The sequence below is a fragment of the Rhinopithecus roxellana genome, chromosome 4 (assembly GCF_007565055.1).
Source record: "Rhinopithecus roxellana isolate Shanxi Qingling chromosome 4, ASM756505v1, whole genome shotgun sequence".
In the NCBI taxonomy this organism is placed as follows: domain Eukaryota; kingdom Metazoa; phylum Chordata; class Mammalia; order Primates; family Cercopithecidae; genus Rhinopithecus; species Rhinopithecus roxellana.
In genome coordinates this window covers 165912080-165931012 of record NC_044552.1, presented here as the reverse complement: position 1 = coordinate 165931012, position 18933 = coordinate 165912080, and the positions used below count along the sequence as shown (strand labels likewise).

General features: G+C 38.8%; 1 protein-coding gene across 2 annotated transcripts in view; it reads left to right on the top strand.

Moving 5' to 3' along the window:
* CEP85L (centrosomal protein 85 like) overlaps nt 1-18933 on the top strand; it is a 248816-nt gene that overhangs the window by 132964 nt on the left and 96919 nt on the right. For both annotated transcript variants that reach the window (XM_030928400.1, XM_010353245.2), the window contains one exon: nt 13548-14335. In XM_030928400.1, the coding sequence (XP_030784260.1) occupies nt 13548-14335 (788 nt within the window). The remainder of the gene's footprint in view (nt 1-13547; nt 14336-18933) is intronic.

Sequence of the window (18933 nt, the reverse complement as noted above, 5' to 3'; positions counted from 1 at the left end):
TATTTTTTATTTTACCCACATGTTGGATACTGATTTTATTGTTACTGTTTTTTTAGACTTTTAATCACAAGTTTACCATTTCTCTCTTTGCTCTTCCTTTTTTCAACTCAGAATTCATTATTCTTTATTCTGAAATAAACTCAAGGAACTTTAGCAGTTCTTTCAGTGAGTCTGCAAATTCTGTTTTTGCTTAGCTGAAAATATATTTTTCTATCGGGAAAGGCAGTTTAGTTTCCCTGCAAAAACAGTTTTTGGATGTCAGTTGTTTACTCCACTCTTTGAAGATATTAGTCCACTGTGTTCTGGATTCCATTGTTGCTGTTGAGAAGTTGACTATCGTTGATAGTTGTTTTGTGAATAGTTTGCCCTTTCTCCATGGTTCACCGCTTCTCATTGTCTGATGTTTTGTTTCATCATAAGCTTTAGTCCTGCTCTGCAGCTGTGAAATTGTAAGCCCTTAGCGGAAGATCTGATTTGTATTTTTTTTTTTTTTGAGATGGAGTATCGCTCTTGTTACCCAGGCTGGAGTGCAGTGGCGCAATCTCGGCTCACTGCAACCTCAGCCTCCTGGGTTCAAGTGATTCTCCTGCCTCAGCCTCCCTAGTAGCTGAGATTACAGGCGCACGCCACTATGCCTGGCTAATTTTTTTATTTTTTTATTTTTATTTTTATTTATTTATTTATTTATTTTGAGACGGAGTCTCGCTCTGTCACCCGGGCTGGAGTGCAGTGGCCGGATCTCAGCTCACTGCAAGCTCCGCCTCCCGGGTTTATGCCATTCTCCTGCCTCAGCCTCCCGAGTAGCTGGGACTACAGGCGCCAGCCACCTTGCCTGGCTAGCTTTTTGTATTTTTTAGTAGAGATGGGGTTTCACCGTGTTAGCCAGGATGGTCTCGAACTCCTGACCTCGTGATCCGCCCGTCTCGGCCTCCCAAAGTGCTGGGATTACAGGCTTGAGCCACCGCTCCCGGCCCATTTTTTTTTATTTTTAGTAGAAATGTGTTTTACCATGTTAGCCAGTCTGGTCTCTAACTCCTGACCTCAGGTGATCCGCCCGCCTTGGCCTCCCAAAGTGCTGGGATTACAGGCATGAGCCACCATGCCCGGCCTCATATTTTTATTGAGATTAATATATTTGTATTGTCTTTTCTACATAGCATAATGCCTTGTACATAATACATTCCTAGGAGACTCTTCAGATGACTAATTATATAGCCCCGTTCCTAGCAGTGTGTGGTTTAGAATATTAAAATATATTTACCTAAAAATATGGAGAATACTTTGAACTGTTTATTTATTTATTTGAGACACAGTCTTGCTCTGTCTCCAGATTGGAGTGCGATGGCACGATCTCGGCTCACTGCAACCTCTGCCTCCCGGATTCAAGTGAATCTCCTGTCTCAGCCTCCCAAGTAGCTGGGACTACAGGCGACCACCACGACACCCCACTAATTTTTTTTTTTTTTTTTTAAAGTAGAGACAGGGTTTCACGATGTTGGTCAGGATGGTCTTGATCTTTTGACCTCGTGACCTGGCAACTTTGGCCTCCCAAAGTGCTGGGAATACAGTCATTTTTTTTTTTTTTTTTTAAAGAATGGGTTACATGTAGCATAAAATGTTTTTGTTTTCTTTTTTTTTTTTTTCTACGTAACATGGTATGATCATGGCATTAGCAGGAAGAGAAAAAACTCATTGTGTTGTATAAAAATTATTGCCTGGGCCGGGAGTGGTGGCTCATGCCTGTAATCCCAGCACTTTGGGAGGCCAAGGTGGGTAGATCACATGAGGTTGGGAGTTCGAGACCAGCCTGACCGACATGGAGAAACCCCGTCTCCACTAAAAATACAAGGTTACCAGGTGTGGTGGTGCATGCCTGTAATCCTAGCTACACAGGAGGCTGAGGCAGGAGAATCGCTTGAACTTGGGAGGCAGAGGTTGTGGTGAGCTGAGATCGTGCCTTTGCACTCCCGCCTGGGCAACAAGAGTGAAACTCTGTCTCAAACAAAACAAAATTGCCTTTGTGGTTAAATAAAAAAGTTTTTTAAAAATAAAATATTTGTTATAATATTTTATGTTGACTGATAAATATATGAAAATGTTATTTTAAATCAATGTTTTGATACAGGGTTGTATAGTTTAATGATTATTTTTTAAACTGTGAAGACTCATGATTTATTGCTATAATATAGATCTGGAGGGTGGGAGGGAGTGGTCTTTTTTGGCATTTAATTCTTTATTACTACCAGAAGGATAGAGCAGAGAGAGAGTGAGAGAGACACCATCTCTGTATATAAGAGAAGATAGAGTCAATGTTTTCATTTAATACCAGATGAGAATAACATGACAGTGAAACAGAAGATTGAGTTTTTGTCTGGAATTGAGAAATATTTTGTCTTAAATATAACTCACTTGCATTATCAGGTTATAGCAATGTCCCTTTCTTATATTCTGGCCTTTAAAACTTAAATCTGTCTGAAACCATTAGCTCATCTGTGCCTACTGTCAAAGCTGTAAACCACATTCTTGAGTTTTTAAAAGGACTACCTTCTGTTGGTTTCAGATATCACTGTTGTAACTTAGATGTGGGCTAGATACTGTAGTAATAACTTGCATTTGGGATTTGTGGCTACAATTAGGTAGCCTAATCAAGCACATTAGGAATTGCATTATATCTACCTCTAATTAACTGTGTTTCCTTAGGGCAAAATAACATTTTTAAGTGTTGAAATTGTTAAAGTTAACATTTTCTGGACTCATTTCTGTCTAAGATATAATGATGACCCCTTTCCCACCTAGATACTCATACTGGGGGAAAATATTTAATTCTTTGTTCATATATTCTTAAATATTTAATTTTAAAATTTTAATTATTATGTTTAATTCTCTTATAAATACTAAATATTTAATTCTTTCAAATATTCTTTTTTCATTTATGTGTTATATGTGCATGTGTGTTTATGTGCATATGCATGTCAGTAGACAGAGCTTTGATCCTTAGTTTTGACAGTAATGAATTCTGAATGTCACAGTTAATCAGATTTTACACTAGAACTTAGATACTGATTATGGTTGAACTTGGGATATTTAAGCTTAAAGACTTCAGAACTGGAATCAGACCCATATGGAATGATGTTATAGTAAATGAAGCAGCAGAATCACTTATTTGAAGTGGTATTTCCTAGGCCCTTCTCTACTTTTACTGGATCATAATCTCTTGGAGTAGGGCATCAGCTCTCAGGCAACTTTTTTAATGCTAAGATTTGAGAATTTGAAATAAGGGAATTTTAGGAATAAATGCTATATTCAGTATAATAGTCCATGGACAGCATATATCAACTGCTTTCAGATTTAGGGAATAAACACTAGTCTGATGTGAAATTGATTTTTCACTCATTGCTGATTTTTCTTTGCATTTGGAAAGTACTGAGTTAGTAAAGTCAGGTTGGAAAGTAGCACATTATTGGATACAAGAAGCAGCCAAACTGGGTCTTACAGTATTCCGCTGTGACATGAAAAGTGAGAAAATTACCTATTTATATTATTCATACTTTAGAAGTATTTTAAACTCTTCGAGGTCACAGAACAACAGAATACCTGTGCAGAAGTTTGACCCCATGGTCAAGTTATATTCCTTGGAAAACAATTAAAATAAGACATTGTATAAAGTAAAATGTGGAAGTAGTTTTCTCCTTTTGCCCCCTTTCCACTATGTAGAGGTTACCTTTGTTTATTAAGTTTTGTGTGTATTCTTTCGGATCTTTTCTCTGCACATTTCTACATATCTACATATGTGTGTTCACGTATGTGTATTCATATTTTAAACAGTGATATGTACATATTGCCTCTCTTTTTCCAAAGACTATAACAGTTTACGTTCCCATCACTGTAGTATATTTGCAGCCTTTAATAGTTTTCTGAGTATGATAGAGAATGTACCTTTACTATTAGTGAGTTTGAGGATTTTTTTTTTTTTTTTTTTATATATATATATATTTTTATTATACTTTAAGTTCTAGGGTACATGTGCATAACGTGCAGGTTTGTTACATATGTATACTTATGCCATGTTGGTGTGCTGCACCCATCAACTCGTCAGCACCCATCAATTCATCATTTATATCATGTATAACTCCCCAATGCAATCCCTCCCTCCTCCCCCCTCCCCCCTCCCCATGATAGGCCCCAGTGCGTGATGTTCCCCTTCCCGAGTCCAAGTGATCTCATTGTTCAGTTCCCACCTATGAGTGAGAACATGCGGTGTTTGGTTTTCTCTTCTTGTGATAGTTTGCTAAGAATGATGGTTTCCAGCTGCATCCATGTCCCTACAAAGGACGCAAACTCATCCTTTTTTATGGCTGCATAGTATTCCATGGTGTATATGTGCCACATTTTCTTAATCCAGTCTGTCACAGATGGACATTTGGGTTGATTCCAAGTCTTTGCTATTGTGAATAGTGCTGCAATAAACATACGTGTGCATGTGTCTTTGTAGTAGAATAATTTATAATCCTTTGGGTATATACCCAGTAGTGGGATGGCTGGGTCATATGGTACATCTAGTTCTAGATCCTTGAGGAATTGCCATACTGTTTTCCATAATGGTTGAACTAGTTTACAATCCCACCAACAGTGTAAAAGTGTTCCTATTTCTCCACATCCTCTCCAACACCTGTTGTTTCCTGACTTCTTAATGATTGCCATTCTAACTGGTGTGAGATGGTATCTCATTGTGGTTTTGATTTGCATTTCTCTGATGGCGAGTGACGATGAGCATTTTTTCATGTGTCTGTTGGCTGTATGAATATCTTCTTTTGAGAAATGTCTGTTCATATCCTTTCCCCACTTTTTGATGGGGTTGTTTGTTTTTTTCTCATATATTTGTTTGAGTTCTTTGTAGATTCTGGATATTAGCCCTTTGTCAGATGAGTAGGTTGCAAAAATTTTCTCCCATTCTGTAGGTTGCCTATTCACTCTGATGGTAGTTTCTTTTGCTGTGCAAAAGCTCTTTAGTTTAATTAGATCCCATTTGTCAATTTTGGCTTTTGCTGCCGTTGCTTTTGGTGTTTTAGACATGAAGTCCTTGCCTATGCCTATGTCCTGAATGGTACTACCTAGATTTTCTTCTAGGGTTTTTATGGTATTAGGTCTAACATTTAAGTCTCTAATCCATCTTGAATTAATCTTCGTATAAGGGGTAAGGAAAGGATCCAGTTTCAGCTTTCTACTTATGGCTAGCCAATTTTCCCAGCACCATTTATTAAATAGGGAATCCTTTCCCCATTTCTTGTTTCTCTCAGGTTTGTCAAAGATCAGATGGCTGTAGATGTGCGGTATTATTTCTGAGGACTCTGTTCTGTTCCATTGGTCTATATCTCTGTTTTGGTACCAGTACCATGCTGTTTTGGTTACTGTAGCCTTGTAGTATAGTTTGAAGTCAGGTAGCGTGACGCCTCCAGCTTTGTCCTTTTGACTTAGGATTGTCTTGGCAATGCGGGCTCTTTTTTGGTTCCATATGAACTTTAAAGCAGTTTTTTCCAATTCTGTGAAGAAACTCATTGGTAGCTTGATGGGGATGGCATTGAATCTATAAATAACCTTGGGCAGTATGGCCATTTTCACGATATTGATTCTTCCTATCCATGAGCATGGTATGTTCTTCCATTTGTTTGTGTCCTCTTTTATTTCACTGAGCAGTGGTTTGTAGTTCTCCTTGAAAAGGTCCTTTACATCCCTTGTAAGCTGGATTCCTAGGTATTTTATTCTCTTTGAAGCAATTGTGAATGGAAGTTCATTCCTGATTTGGCTCTCTGCTTGTCTGTTACTGGTGTATAAGAATGCTTGTGATTTTTGCACATTAATTTTGTATCCTGAGACTTTGCTGAAGTTGCTTATCAGCTTAAGGAGATTTTGGGCTGAGACGATGGGGTTTTCTAAATATACAATCATGTCATCTGCAAACAGGGACAATTTGACTTCTTCTTTTCCTAACTGGATACCCTTGATTTCTTTCTCTTGCCTGATTGCCCTAGCCAGAACTTCCAACACTATGTTGAATAGGAGTGGTGAGAGAGGGCATCCCTGTCTTGTGCCAGTTTTCAAAGGGAATTTTTCCAGTTTTTGCCCATTCAGTATGATATTAGCTGTGGGTTTGTCATAAATGGCTCTTATTATTTTGAGATACGTTCCATCAATACCGAATTTATTGAGCGTTTTTAGCATGAAGGGCTGTTGAATTTTGTCAAAAGCCTTTTCTGCATCTATTGAGACAATCATGTGGTTCTTGTCTTTGGTTCTGTTTATATGCTGGATTACGTTTATTGATTTGCGAATGTTGAACCAGCCTTGCATCCCAGGGATGAAGCCCACTTGATCATGGTGGATAAGCTTTTTGATGTGCTGCTGAATCCGGTTTGCCAGTATTTTATTGAGAATTTTTGCATCAATGTTCATCAGGGATATTGGTCTAAAATTCTCTTTTTTTGTTGTGTCTCTGCCAGACTTTGGTATCAGGATGATGTTGGCCTCATAAAATGAGTTAGGGAGGATTCCCTCTTTTTCTATTGATTGGAATAGTTTCAGAAGGAATGGTACCAGCTCCTCCTTGTACCTCTGGTAGAATTCAGCTGTGAATCCATCTGGTCCTGGACTTTTTTTGGTGGGTAGGCTATTAATTGTTGCCTCAATTTCAGAGCCTGCTATTGGTCTATTCAGGGATTCAACTTCTTCCTGGTTTAGCCTTGGGAGAGTGTAAGTGTCCAGGAAATTATCCATTTCTTCTAGATTTTCTAGTTGATTTGCGTAGAGGCGTTTATAGTATTCTCTGATGGTAGTTTGTATTTCTGTGGGGTCGGTGGTGATATCCCCTTTATCATTTTTTATTGCATCTATTTGATTCCTCTCTCTTTTCTTCTTTATTAGCCTTGCTAGCGGTCTGTCAATTTTGTTGATCTTTTCAAAAAACCAACTCCTGGATTCATTGATTTTTTGGAGGGTTTTTTGTGTCTCTATCTCCTTCAGTTCGGCTCTGATCTTAGTTATTTCTTGCCTTCTGCTAGCTTTTGAATGTGTTTGCTCTTGCCTCTCTAGTTCTTTTAATTGTGATGTTAGTGTGTCAATTTTAGATCTTTCCTGCTTTCTCTTGTGGGCATTTAGTGCTATAAATTTCCCTCTACACACTGCTTTAAATGTGTCCCAGAGATTCTGGTATGTTGTATCTTTGTTCTCATTGGTTTCAAAGAACATCTTTATTTCTGCTTTCATTTCGTCATGTACCCAGTAGTCATTCAGGAGCAGGTTGTTCAGTTTCCATGTAGTTGAGCGGTTTTGATTGATTTTCTTAGTCCTGAGTTCTAGTTTGATTGCACTGTGGTCTGAGAGACAGTTTGTTATAATTTCTGTTCTTTTACATTTGCTGAGGAGTGCTTTACTTCCAATTATGTGGTCAATTTTGGAATAAGTGCGATGTGGTGCTGAGAAGAATGTATATTCTGTTGATTTGGGGTGGAGAGTTCTATAGATGTCTATTAGGTCCGCTTGGTGCAGAGATGAGTTCAATTCCTGGATATCCTTGTTAACTTTCTGTGTCGTTGATCTGTCTAATGTTGACAGCGGAGTGTTGAAGTCTCCCATTATTATTGTATGGGAGTCTAAGTCTCTTTGTAAGTCCCTAAGGACTTGCTTTATGAATCTGGGTGCTCCTGTATTGGGTGCATATATATTTAGGAGAGTTAGCTCTTCCTGTTGAATTGATCCCTTTACCATTATGTAATGGCCTTCTTTGTCTCTTTTGATCTTTGATGGTTTAAAGTCTGTTTTATCAGAGACAAGGATTGCAACCCCTGCTTTTTTTTGTTCTCCATTTGCTTGGTAGATCTTCCTCCATCCCTTTATTTTGAGCCTATGTATGTCTCTGCATGTGAGATGGGTCTCCTGAATACAGCAGACTGATGGGTCTTGACTCTTTATCCAGTTTGCCAGTCTGTGTCTTTTAACTGGAGCATTTAGTCCATTAACATTTAAGGTTAATATTGTTATGTGTGAACTTGATCCTGCCATTATGATATTAACTGGTTATTTTGCTCGTTAGTTGATGCAGTTTCTTCCTAGCCTCGATGGTCTTTACATTTTGGCATGTTTTTGCAATGGCTGGTACCGGTTGTTCCTTTCCATGTTTAGTGCTTCCTTCAGGGTCTCTTGTAAGGCAGGCCTGGTGGTGACAAAATCTCTAAGCATTTGCTTATCTGTAAAGGATTTTATTTCTCCTTCACTGATGAAACTTAGTTTGGCTGGATATGAAATTCTGGGTTTAAAATTCTTTTCTTTAAGAACGTTGAATATTGGCCCCCACTCTCTTCTGGCTTGTAGAGTTTCTGCCGAGAGATCTGCTGTTAGTCTGATGGGCTTCCCTTTGTGGGTAACCCGACCTTTCTCTCTGGCTGCCCTTAAGATTTTTTCCTTCATTTCAACTTTGGTGAATCTGGCAATTATGTGTCTTGGAGTTGCTCTTCTGGAGGAGTATCTTTGTGGCGTTCTCTGTATTTCCTGAATTTGAATGTTGGCCTGCCCTACTAGGTTGGGGAAGTTCTCCTGGATGATTTCCTGAAGAGTGTTTTCCAACTTGGTTCCATTTTCCCCCTCACTTTCAGGCACCCCAATCAGGCGCAGATTTGGTCTTTTTACGTAATCCCATACTTCTTGCAGGCTTTGCTCATTTCTTTTTCTTCTTTTTTCTTTTGGTTTCTCTTCTCGCTTCATTTCATTCATCTGATCCTCAATCGCTGATACTCTTTCTTCCAGTTGATCGAGTCGGTTACTGAAGCTTGTGCATTTGTCACGTATTTCTCGTGTCATGGTTTTCATCTCTGTCATTTCGTTTATCATCTTCTCTGCATTAATTAGTCTAGCTGTCAATTCTTCCACTCTTTTTTCAAGATTTTTAGTTTCTTTGCGCTGGGTACGTAATTCCTCCTTTAGCTCTGATAAGTTTGATGGACTGAAGCCTTCTTCTCTCCTCTCGTCCAAGTCATTCTCTGACCAGCTTTGATCCGTTGCTGGCGATGGGCTGCGCTCCTTTGCAGGGGGAGATGCGCTCTTATTTTTTGAATTTCCAGCTTTTCTGCCCTGCTTCTTCCCCATCTTTGTGGTTTTATCTGTCTCTGGTCTTTGATGGTGGTGACGTACTGATGGGGTTTTGGTATAGGTGTCCTTCCTGTTTGATAGTTTTCCTTCTGACAGTCAGAAGGACTGTCTGTTGGTCTGTTGGAGATTGCTTGAGGTCCACTCCAGACCCTGTTTGCCTGGGTATCAGCAGCAGAGGTTGCCGAAGATAGAATATTGCTGAACAGCGAGTGTACCTGTCTGATTCTTCCTTTGGAAGTTTCCTCTCAGGGGTGTACTCCACCCTGTGAGGTGTGGGGTGTCAGACTGCCCCTAGTGGGGGATTTCTCCCAGTTAGGCTACTCAGGGGTCAGGGACACACCTGAGCAGGCAGTCTGTCCGTTCTCAGATCTCAACCTCCGGGTTGGGAGATCCACGGCTCTCCCCAAAGCTGTCAGACAGAGTCGTTCGCGTCTGCACCGGCTCCTGCTACTTCCCCTGTTGGTCTTCAGCTGTGCGCTGTCCCCAGAGGTGGAGACTACAGAGACAGGCAGGCTTCCTTGAGCTGCTGTGAGCTCCACCCAGTTCGAGCTTCGCAGCGGCTTTGTTTACCTACTTAAGCCTCAGCAATGGCGGGCGCCCCTCCCCCAGCCTCGCTGCTGCCTTGCGGATAGATCGCGGCAGACTGCTGTGTTAGCAGTGAGGGAGGCTTCGTGGGCGTGGGACCCTCCCGGCCAGGTGTGGGATATATTCTGGTGTGCCTGTATGCTTACAGCGCAGTATTGGGGTGGGAGTTACCCGATTTTCCAGGTGTTGTGTGTCTCAGTTCCCCTGGCTAGGAAAACGGATCCCCTTCCCCCTTGCGCTTCCAGGTGAGGCGATGCCTCGCCCTGCTTCAGCTCTCGCTGGTCAGGCTGCAGCAGCTGACCAGCACCGATTGTCCGGCACTCCCTAGTGAGATGACCCCAGTACCTCAGTTGAAAATGCAGAAATCACCGGTCTTCTGTGTCGCTCGCGCTGGGAGTTGGAGACTGGAGCTGTTCCTATTCGGCCATCTTGCTCCGCCCTCGAGGATTTTTTAAAATATATATATATTCTCTAGTTGTGTTTCTTGTTTGTTGATTTGCTTATTGATTTTTTTTTTTTTTTTGGCCTATTTTAAAATTGAGTTGCTAGGGCTTTTTGTTGTTGTTGTTGTTGATTTGTTGGAGCTCTTTATATGTATGGGTATTTATCCTTTGTTTGTTACATTGAAATTCACATTTACTTGTAGCTTTTAAATGACATAATAATAACATTTTGCTTTCTGCCAGGAATTCTTCTATATATTTTATGTGTTTTGGTTTAATTCTCACTGTTGTCATCTCCATTCTATGGAGGAGGTAACTGTTAAATAACATGTTTGAGCACGCATAACTACTGAGTGATAGAGCCAGAATTTGAATCTAAAAAGGCTCTATATTTTACTTTTTTTTTTTTTTTGAGACAGAGTCTAGCTTTGTCACCCAGGCTGCAGTGCAGTGGCATGATCTCTGCTTACTGCAATCTCCATCTCCAGGAACTTTGAACCTCCAGGTTCAAGCCATTCTCTTGCCACAACCTCCCGTGTAGCTGGGATTTACAGGCGCCCGCCACCACACCTGGCTAAGTTTTGTATTTTTAGTAGAGATAGAGTTTCATTATTGTTGGTGAAGGTGTTCTTGAACTCCTGACCTCTAAGTAATCTACCTGCCTTGGCCTTCCAAATTGCTGGAATTACAGGCGTGAGCCACTGCACCCAGCCCTATATTTTACTCTATGAAATCAAAACTGTTTTACTTAACCTTTGCTCTATATTTTTATCTGCAACTTGATACAAGACTAATTTTTTATTTTTTTAAGATATCTTTTAGAGGCTCTGATTATTTTAGTATAAGTACTCCCTTAGTAATATTAATAAAAATATATGTAAGATATATATAATGCTATAATATGTGAATACAAATGTTCCATAAACTTTTGGGGATGTCCTATTTCTATTTAGAACCAACCCTCAGTAGCATATTCCCCTTTATTTTCTTGTTCTCCTGATTACCAGAATAGTCTGTTAATCACTGTGTTTGCCAGTTGTTTTGCTTTAATCCATTGGCGACTCTGCTGTCAGAATAATCAGTCATTTTAAATACAATTTTGATCATATCATTCACTCCCTTGTTTGGAAACTCAGTGATACCATGTTTCATGCTGAATGAAGGCCAGGCTCTTTACTTACAGAGCATTTGAAGATGTGTGTAATTCTGCTTCACCTTTACCTATCCGTTACCTTGACAACTTTCCTTGGTACTTTTAACTCCATACTGTAGATACATGGATTTATTTTTCTTCTTATACAGCCACATTCTTTTGGCTTCATGATTGGATAATTTAGTGTTTTCAATTAGCAGAAGTTGTTTACAGGCTGGTTGAGCACATAGGAAATTTACTTAAGGATATTTGGTGCTTCCTGAAGGAATTTTTAGGAAGGTTGGAGAACCAGTCTTAAGGATAAGCTTCCAAATAATATACCTCAAGTCATATATGAGAACTGTCAGTCTTCTGTCACCAAGCTGCCTAGCTGCTGCCAGTGGGATAGAAATTTTGATTCTGCAGCCACTGTGGGGCCACGTCTGTCACTGCTGTTGTGGAAAGGTGATGCCTCTGCTGTTGCCTATACCACCCAAAAATGGTAGCTCCACACCGAGTCCATTTTATCATGTGACTTACTTCCAAAACCGCAGTTTTGTGCTGCTGCCTCTGAATGTCTGCATCGTAGTTGCAGGGTATACTGGGATTTTGAGGTCTGAAATATATTTTGGGAGGGATGGAGTCAGTAATGTGAGAATTTTCCTGAATGCAGGAAGTTTCTTTAGAAGCTGATAGGCAGTCTTGAATATGATATCCCCTACAATGCTTTTGCTCATATTCCTTCATTTGTAATGTTTTTCCCTTTTCGTGTCCAAGTTAACAAAATCTGTGCCAAGACCCACTGGAATTTTATTTTTTGAGTTGGTCTACCTGGCTCGTTTAATCTGAATTTTCTTACAACTTTATCAACATAAATTTTTCCATAAGACACTTTTAAGAGAATACAAGTAATAAGTATCTTCTGGTGTAAGAGTCGATCAGTGTGGGGAGATACAGAATAAATTGCAAAGGTCTCCATCACTCACTTCCTCCCCACACACCAATTTAAATTGCTACCCCCTTTCTAGATATCCCTTGATTATAAAAGTATAGTCTTTGGTTTTAATTTGATATATATGATGATAACATGGCACTTGATGGTGAATTTATTGAGTATTTAAACCCTTATTTATCTTTCAGCCTTTCATTTAGTCTATTGAAACTATTCATTTGTATAGAAGAGTGTGATGTGAGGGCCTGACCTAAGGTAATAGAAATTCAGCTATTTTGGAGGTAAAAATATACAACTTGGGGATTTAGTAAATTTAAAGAGAAAGGAATCAAAGTAGACTCTAAGGTTCTAGCTTGGGTGAATATAAATATATATATACACACATATATTCATACATATGTATACACACACACATATATATATGCCATTAAATGATACTGGAAGTGAACCCTTTGGGACTATTTTTCATTATTGAAGGAGCACCTTTACTCATATTTCTCATTTCAATTAGAGTTTGGGGAGGTTCTAAAATGTTCAGATCTGGCATAGATTTTCACAGTTCAGGAAAGACACTGAAAAATACCATTTTTCCGACAAAGTTGTGTCTGAGACTTCATTGCTGGATTATGAATAAGACCTCTCAGTAAGGAGTTGGATTTTTCCTTTTAAAGATACAATACTTTAATTAGGTAAATATAAACCTATTTTAAATAACTTTTCACCTGTAAGTACAGTAGATGGTAAAAGGCTGTATACTTTATTATGTATCCATATTTGGAAAATCCAATTTGAAAGTATGTTGACTTGTTTCGGGTAAAAGGATAATAGTAATTTACTCATTTTGAGGAAGTCTTTTTGAAAAGCTTGTGCTGGACTGGGCACGGTGACTCATGCCTGTAATCCCAGCACTTTGGGAGGTTGAGGCGGGCAGATCACCTTAGGTCAGGAGTTGGAGACCAGCCTGCCCAACATGGCAAAGCCCCATCTCTACTAAAAATACAAAAAATTAGCTGGGCGTGCTGGTGGGCGCCCGGAATCCCAGCTACTTGGGAGGCTGAGGCAGGAGAATCGCTTGAACTCAGGAGGCGGAGGTTGCAGTGGGCTGAGATCTTGCCACTGCACTCCAGCCTGGGCGACGAGCTAAAACTGCGTCTCAAAAAAAAAAAAAAAAAAAAAAAAAAAAAAAAAGCTCGTGGTATGAAACCAGGTTCAGATTTTTCTTTTGGCATTTTGCATTTTGCCTCATTCTCTTTTGTCTGTTAATTTTAACTAATTTGACCATCTTTTTTCTTTCCAGATCATTCAACTTCAAGTGGCACATTATCTTTTAAACCTAGTCAATCATTGATTACTCTTCCTACTGCCCATGTGATGCCGTCTAATTCCAGCGCTTCAATTTCCAAACTTAGGGAGTCCTTGACACCAGATGGCTCAAAATGGAGTACAAGCCTCGTGCAAACATTGGGAAACCACAGTAGGGGGGAGCAGGACTCTTCACTAGACATGAAGGACTTCCGGCCACTTCGGAAATGGTCATCTTTATCCAAACTCACTGCCCCGGATAACTGTGGCCAGGGTGGCACTGTATGCAGAGAAGAGTCAAGGAATGGTTTGGAGAAGATAGGGAGGGCTAAGGCTTTAACATCACAACTGAGGACAGTTGGGCCTAGCTGTTTACATGATAGTATGGAGATGCTTAAGTTAGAGGACAAGGAAATAAATAAAAAACGGTCATCAACTCTGGACTGCAAATATAAATTTGAGAGCTGTAGCAAGGAGGACTTTAGAGCCTCTTCCTCAACTCTTAGGAGACAGACTGTAGACATGACCTATAGTGCCTTACCTGAAAGCAAGCCCATTATGACAAGCTCAGAGGCTTTTGAACCTCCAAAATATTTATTGCTTGGTCAGCAGGCAGTAGGTGGAGTTCCCATTCAGCCTTCCGTAAGGACTCAGATGTGGCTTACAGAGCAGCTGCGGACAAATCCTTTGGAAGGTAGAAATACAGAGGATTCTTACAGTTTAGCTCCTTGGCAACAGCAGCAAATTGAAGACTTTCGACAAGGAAGTGAAACACCAATGCAGGTAAGGCTCAAAATCTAGTGTTTGCTTCCCTCCAGTGGATGTTGTGAGTACAGTAGCACACTTGCAACAAGCATATGACAAGTGTCCACAGATTGTTTTGCTTTTCCTTTTTCCTGCAAGTTAATCGGCAGAAATGTTACAAACCTGAAAAGTGTTGTTGGTAAACAAACTGACAAAGCATTTGAGACTAATTAATGTGAAAATCTGAAAACCTTGTACCTAGCCTGTTCTTTTCATTTGTTAAATGGGCATAAAAATAAAGCAGAACATACTCAATCTAAAGAAACTTGGAAACAGATTTAGAACCTGGATGATTTTTTCACTTAATTTCTCTGGGCCTCAGTTTCTTCATCTGTATGATGAGAAGGTGGAACTACAGTCATTTGTAAAGTTTTGGTGATTAATGATGTATTTAGGTTTATAAATCAGATGTACTTATTGAAAAAATTATGTGTCAAGACTTACTCATTAATCAGTTTATAGAAAGCACTTTATGATGATAGCATATATAAAGAAAAATAGTATACAGCCCCCAATTAGTCTAGGGAATACCATGTAAATGTGTACATTTCTTAATCTGGGAATGTTTCTATTCTAAGACAATTTTCTGTAGCTTGTTTTAACAAGGAAACTAATTTTCTGATATAAATCCTGTCATCTATTTTTTATCATCAGAATTTTCTGAAACAAATTAATTCTACTAAAAATTGCAAATTTTCCCTAGAGTAAAAAATGTAAAATTACTATTCATTACTACTGCTAATAAAAACAAATAGAAAAATGAACATAGGCTGTGAAAGGATAAGGAAATCACTTGTCCAGGAACCTCACAAATATGAGTATGATCTCAAAACATAGAACCCTATCATGCTGCATTCATAGGAGAACCTTTAAGATATCGCATGTGGCTGGGCGCGGTGGCTCAACCCTGTAATCCCAGCACTTTGGGAGGCCGAGACGGGCGGATCACGAGGTCAGGAGATCGAGACCATCCTGGCTAACACGGTGAAACCCCCTCTCTACTAAAAAATACAAAAAACTAGCCGGGTAAGTTGGCGGGCACCTGTAGTCCCAGCTACTCGGGAGGCTGAGGCAGGAGAATGGCGTAAACCCGGGAGGCGGAGCTTGCAGTGAGCTGAGATCCGGCCACTGCACTCCAGCCTGGGAGACAGAGCCAGACTCCGTCTCAAAAAAAAAAAAAAAAAGATATCTTATGTGCCTTTTTTATTCTTATTTTGGACACAGTTCTTACCATTTTGACTATGTATTTAAACCACATAATCAAAACAGAAGAATCATTGTGATCAAATTAGAAATTTGTGATTTATCCATTCAAGTGATTAAAAATAGGAAACCTAATTTTTCAAATACTATCACGTTTTAGTTTTCAAATGTTTGTCATTATAGGAAAACAGAGATCAGGCAGTTGTTTCTCCAGCTGGTGTCTTTACACAGAATTGGAGCTGTCCAGTGGAGCGGAGTATACTGTTCCAAACTAGAGTAGGTGTGATAGAGATAATTGGGCAAATTTCAAGGAGTAAATACTGTTTCCTGCTTTTTATTCTGCTTGGACAAACCTCTAGTTTAAACAAGGTGTTTTTCTTAGCCTCAAAGCAATGCAGAGTAGGGTAGGGAGATTGGGGACACACTGTTGAGAACAATTTGTTTTTAAAATCTTCTTTCTAGTGCATAGTAGAGAGAGAAGGCTACTAACGAGCAAAATTTGCATATACCCTGGAAAGCCCTACTTCTTGATTAACTTTGTTTGGGATGGTCTCTTTATAGTACTTTTAAGTTTTGGAGTAGAAAGACGAATTCAGGTAAAGAAAACTAGACAAACTAGTTGTAATCATTAAATGACTGCTTCCCTTCTAATTTCCTCTTGGAAAACTACAGAAAAAAGTTGTTAAATACCTTCTTGGAGCTTCCAAGTAGTTTTCTCTTTATTTTAAAAGCTTTCATCATAGTTGTTTCTTAAAAGCCTCTTTGAAACCTTGACTTCTGGCCAGGCACTGTAGCTCACGCCTGTAATCCCAGCAATTTGGGAGGCCGAGGCAGGAGAATTGCCTAAGTCCAGGAGTTTGAGACCAGTCTGGGCAACATGGCCAGACCCCAACTCTAAAAAGCAAAAAAGATAAAAATCATAGAAACACTGGTTTTCTTTTAGTCTAAGTTTTACGTAAAGAGAAGAACATTAATAAGGACCAGGCCATCTGATAAATTGTGATTTACAAGCACAACTCCTAAACACTGACCATGAAAAAACAGTGTTTTTACAACTAAGAAGAGGAATTTGGTTGAAAGTCATGATCTAATAAAACCTTAGATTTATATGTTACAGAATTCTGTAACTTTCACAGTATTTTATCTCATTTGATCCTCACAGCTCCCCACTCCCCAGGTTAATTTGTAACATTGAAGGTTTGCTCTTCCTAGGACTTAGTCCAGAATAATTATTGAGACAGCCACACATTCTTATGTGTATGGTGTTCCTTGATTTACATGATTTTTTGCTAAACCATCAAGAGTATAGGAGTCTAGTACTCTGAAGCATTTTCCTTTGTGAATGAAGAGAAGCCATTATGCCCTCAGATGGTTTATGACAGAAGGCTCCATGTGTAATGTCCACTGCTAGTCTTTGACTCTTTCCTCTGTAGTACATCACATTTCTGCTACCCACCCCCTGCAACCCCTAAACTGCCTGACTCTGTAAGGACTATGACAGAAGAGAAAAAGCAGTCTGGTCTTCTTTCTGGGAAGAATCCTTCCCTTTCCATGGCCCCCTTGAGTTCCTTTTCTTAGGGGAAGGTAGGGTGGAAGGGTGGAAGATAAACACTTCTACACGTAGTGGCAGTGTCCGTTGGATTCCTGTAAGCCCACGATGGATCTCCCAGACAGTAGTGAAATAATAGTAGCCTCTTTATTGACGAAGTTGTTTATCCTTTTTTCCCTAGGATGTTGCTGAACTTCAGGTGGCAGTCATTAAAAAGATGAAATTTTGTGCCTATTTAGTCATAAGGGTGTTTGAACAGTTGTGGTATTGGCACCTATGCATATTTTACTAGAGATTTTCGCTTGTATAGACAAAAATTTGGACCAAGCATAGTAACTCACCCCTGTAATCCCAGCACTTTGGGAAGCTGGTGGGGGGCAGATAGCTTGAGGATAGGAGTTTGGGACCAGCCTGGGCTAGTGAGACCCCATCTCTACAAAAATTAAAAAGAATTAGCCATATGTGGTGATGTGCCCCTATAGTGCCAGCTACTTGGGAACCAGGGTTGGAGAATCCCTTGCACCCCAAGAGTTCAAGGCTGCAGTGAGCAATGATCATGTGACTGCATTCCAGTGTGCATGACAAAGTAACATCCTCTCTTGATTTAAAAACAAAAAATTGATAAAATGAATTAAAGTAAAATTACTTTTTGTCTAACACGAAATAATAATGAAAAAGTTTTATCTATAACTTGAGAGTGTTTAATGTATTCTGTTATGTCCTGTGAAAAGAAAGTTTTCTTATTTTCATTCTTTCTTATTTTTGTACTCTGTTCTGTCTTTTATTTTTTAACTGTTTGAGATAATTTATATATTCAAAGATGTGAACACCATGACACTCCCTACATTAGGATATGACACATTCATTAGGTAGTTAAAAAGGACTTTTATATACATGTTTTAATGAATAAAATTAGTAATGTGTTTGACTTTTATCTGTCAAGTTTTCTATGTAATATTGGAATAAAATTCTGGACTTTTTAAAGTGTGCTGTTACTTAGCAGAAGAACAGATCTTTTCTGAAAATTTATTATAGCCCTACTTCGCGAGAAGACTCAAAAATAATCAAAAGATAAATAATTGTCTGTGTAGTAGCAATTCATTATCTTATATAGGTCTGCCCTCTTGTGTGTCTGTACTTGTGCATCTTGATTTTGTTTTATTTGGGGAAAGTCACCAAAAAAACCCCTGTAAAATCAAAACTAAAATTAGAATGTTTTTATCGGTAGTATCAGTTGTAAGTGTATTGTAGAGCAGCTTCACTGAGTTTTCAAGAACCTTCATTTTAATATAGTGATTCTGATTTGCATTAAACAAATATATATTCTTATCCAATTAAAATATAAAAGGTAACATTAAGCATTTTAAAATTGTTTTTAGTACCCTGTAAATTAAGATAAGAACTTATTCTATAGTAGAACATATTTGAGCATTTAGTATATTAAAATTTAAAAATAAATTGTTTTCTTATATCTTATTTACACTTTGTGATGAAGAATAATTAAAGAGTTTATTCTATTTCATAATTTGAGTTATAGTATAGTATTCTGTAATCCTCACAGAATAAGATTTTAATTTCTATCAAAGAATGAAGAACAAAAAAATTAGTTATTTCTGTTTACTGAGAAAAAGACTGTAACGAACAATGTGATCAAAGGAGTATGACTAATCAGTTCAAATTTTCCACTTGTTTTTAAGACCAGTGCAGCTTATTATAGAACTTGGATACTTTTTGTGTTGGTAATTTACTAAAACCAGTGAGGTGAGTGTATCACCTGTTGTTTATAAGCTTTTTACTTGTTATTAGGGATTTCCAGCTTGTAGAT